The sequence below is a fragment of the Trachymyrmex cornetzi genome, unplaced genomic scaffold (genome assembly GCF_001594075.2).
Source record: "Trachymyrmex cornetzi isolate Tcor2-1 unplaced genomic scaffold, Tcor1.1 scaffold1846, whole genome shotgun sequence".
Classification (NCBI taxonomy): Eukaryota; Metazoa; Arthropoda; class Insecta; order Hymenoptera; family Formicidae; genus Trachymyrmex; species Trachymyrmex cornetzi.
The window spans coordinates 36828-38423 of record NW_017296469.1 but is presented as its reverse complement, the minus strand read 5'-3'; the positions used below and the strand labels follow the sequence as shown (position 1 = coordinate 38423).

Below are 1596 nucleotides of genomic sequence, written 5' to 3'. Positions count from 1 at the left end.
GTGTTATATATATATATATATATATATATATATATATATATATTTAGAATCTTGTCCTCAATACGTGGCTAATAAATAAACCGTTTTTATTGTTTATTTAGAATCTATCTTAATATTTTGAAATCTGAAAGAACAGTCACTGCTCGTCTCATAAGTCTTCTTGCATAGGTGCAATCGCGGATTTGTTAATTGGCCCCCACCTTGAACATCTGGTTTATCATATAAGTTGATTGATCGACTCGTCGTATCTATTCACTAAAAATAAACTCTATTATCTAACATTACGATATGTTTCACGCTATACGGGTATTTTCGCAATAGAAATTCGATTCGCTCACGCGAACGGATGATTGTCTTAATTACCAAATACGAATTAATTAATTCGTCGTTTTTACTTATCTACTACAGTACAATACGATTGGATTTATTTTAATCATTAATCAATTATAAGTTGAGAGTAAATGAGCAACTTGGCTATTCAATTAAATGGGAGACAGAGGCCCGTATTCAGAACGCGCTTACAACGATGTTAGCATGCTAACATACTATACTTTACGTCACGCATATTATACAATTTCAGAGATAAAAGTGCGTTCTGAATACGGGCCAGAATGTATTATATATTAATAGTTGAAAAGCGCGTGTCTTGAATTATATAAAAAAAACATTGAAACGTTTACATTGAAACGTACACATATTTCTTGATATCTCGAGAAAAATAAAAATGTATAATGAGACTCGCAAAATTGACAAAGTATCAGTACAGAAAGAAAAAACATTCCTAAACATTGAGTAGATTAAATATAATAACATAGGTAATTTGGCGATATATATGTACATGTTGATCTAATTATATCTAGCTGCTGTATTTTCTTACACGTCTGATAAAAACCTTTCGAATATTGATTATCGATGATAGTGCAATACGATGAACCGTCGGCGTCGTTTTCTCCTCTTCGCCATCGTGATCGGTTTTCCGATACTGAGCATTTGCTTTTGTCTCCATTTCTCGCCGAGTAACGCACATGCCAAGAGATTTTCTCGATGAAGCGCAACCAGTCGTAACAAGCGATTCCGCGCAATTCCCGTCTGCGCGGCGATGTCATCGAAGCTGCTGTCAAGTCGATCCAAGTGACCGCTAATGTTAGCGATCATGTCGAGGAGCAGGCCATCTCGCTTGCGCGTCTCCAGTGTGAGTTTCTTGCTCAGCAGGAAAGTCGTTAGGCCGACGATCGTCAGCACTGTTAAGCCCAACAAGCTTCTCTGCATCGATGGCAATGTCATTTCCAAGGAATAATAAATATACCTAAATACATATAGTATATCCCCCTCTCATTGCATCGTCATTCGGTTTCTTTTACAGTTTTGATTCCAAAGTGGATCTAATAATAATGATCCTTCTCGTTAATGGAGAAGAGAAAATCATCGTACACATGATACTTATCGCTATATTTTATCTGACACTCGGCATTGTGCGACGCGCGAACCGCGAACATAAGTATGCAGTTAAAGAAAAAGCTGCGCGTAATTTAATTCGGAGAGCAATTAATAACATTTCCAATGAAAGTCGTTGGAAACTATGGATGTTTCAAGACA

General features: G+C 36.4%; 1 protein-coding gene across 1 annotated transcript; it reads right to left on the bottom strand.

The window, feature by feature from the left end:
* Positions 1 to 620: 620 nt before the first annotated feature.
* Positions 621 to 1590, bottom strand: LOC108759432 (uncharacterized). Its single transcript, XM_018504882.1, has one exon. The coding sequence runs from the start codon at positions 1282 to 1284 to the stop codon at positions 907 to 909; it is 378 nt and encodes a 125-aa protein (XP_018360384.1). The 5' UTR covers positions 1285 to 1590; the 3' UTR covers positions 621 to 906.
* Between the last annotated feature and the right edge of the window lie 6 nt (positions 1591 to 1596).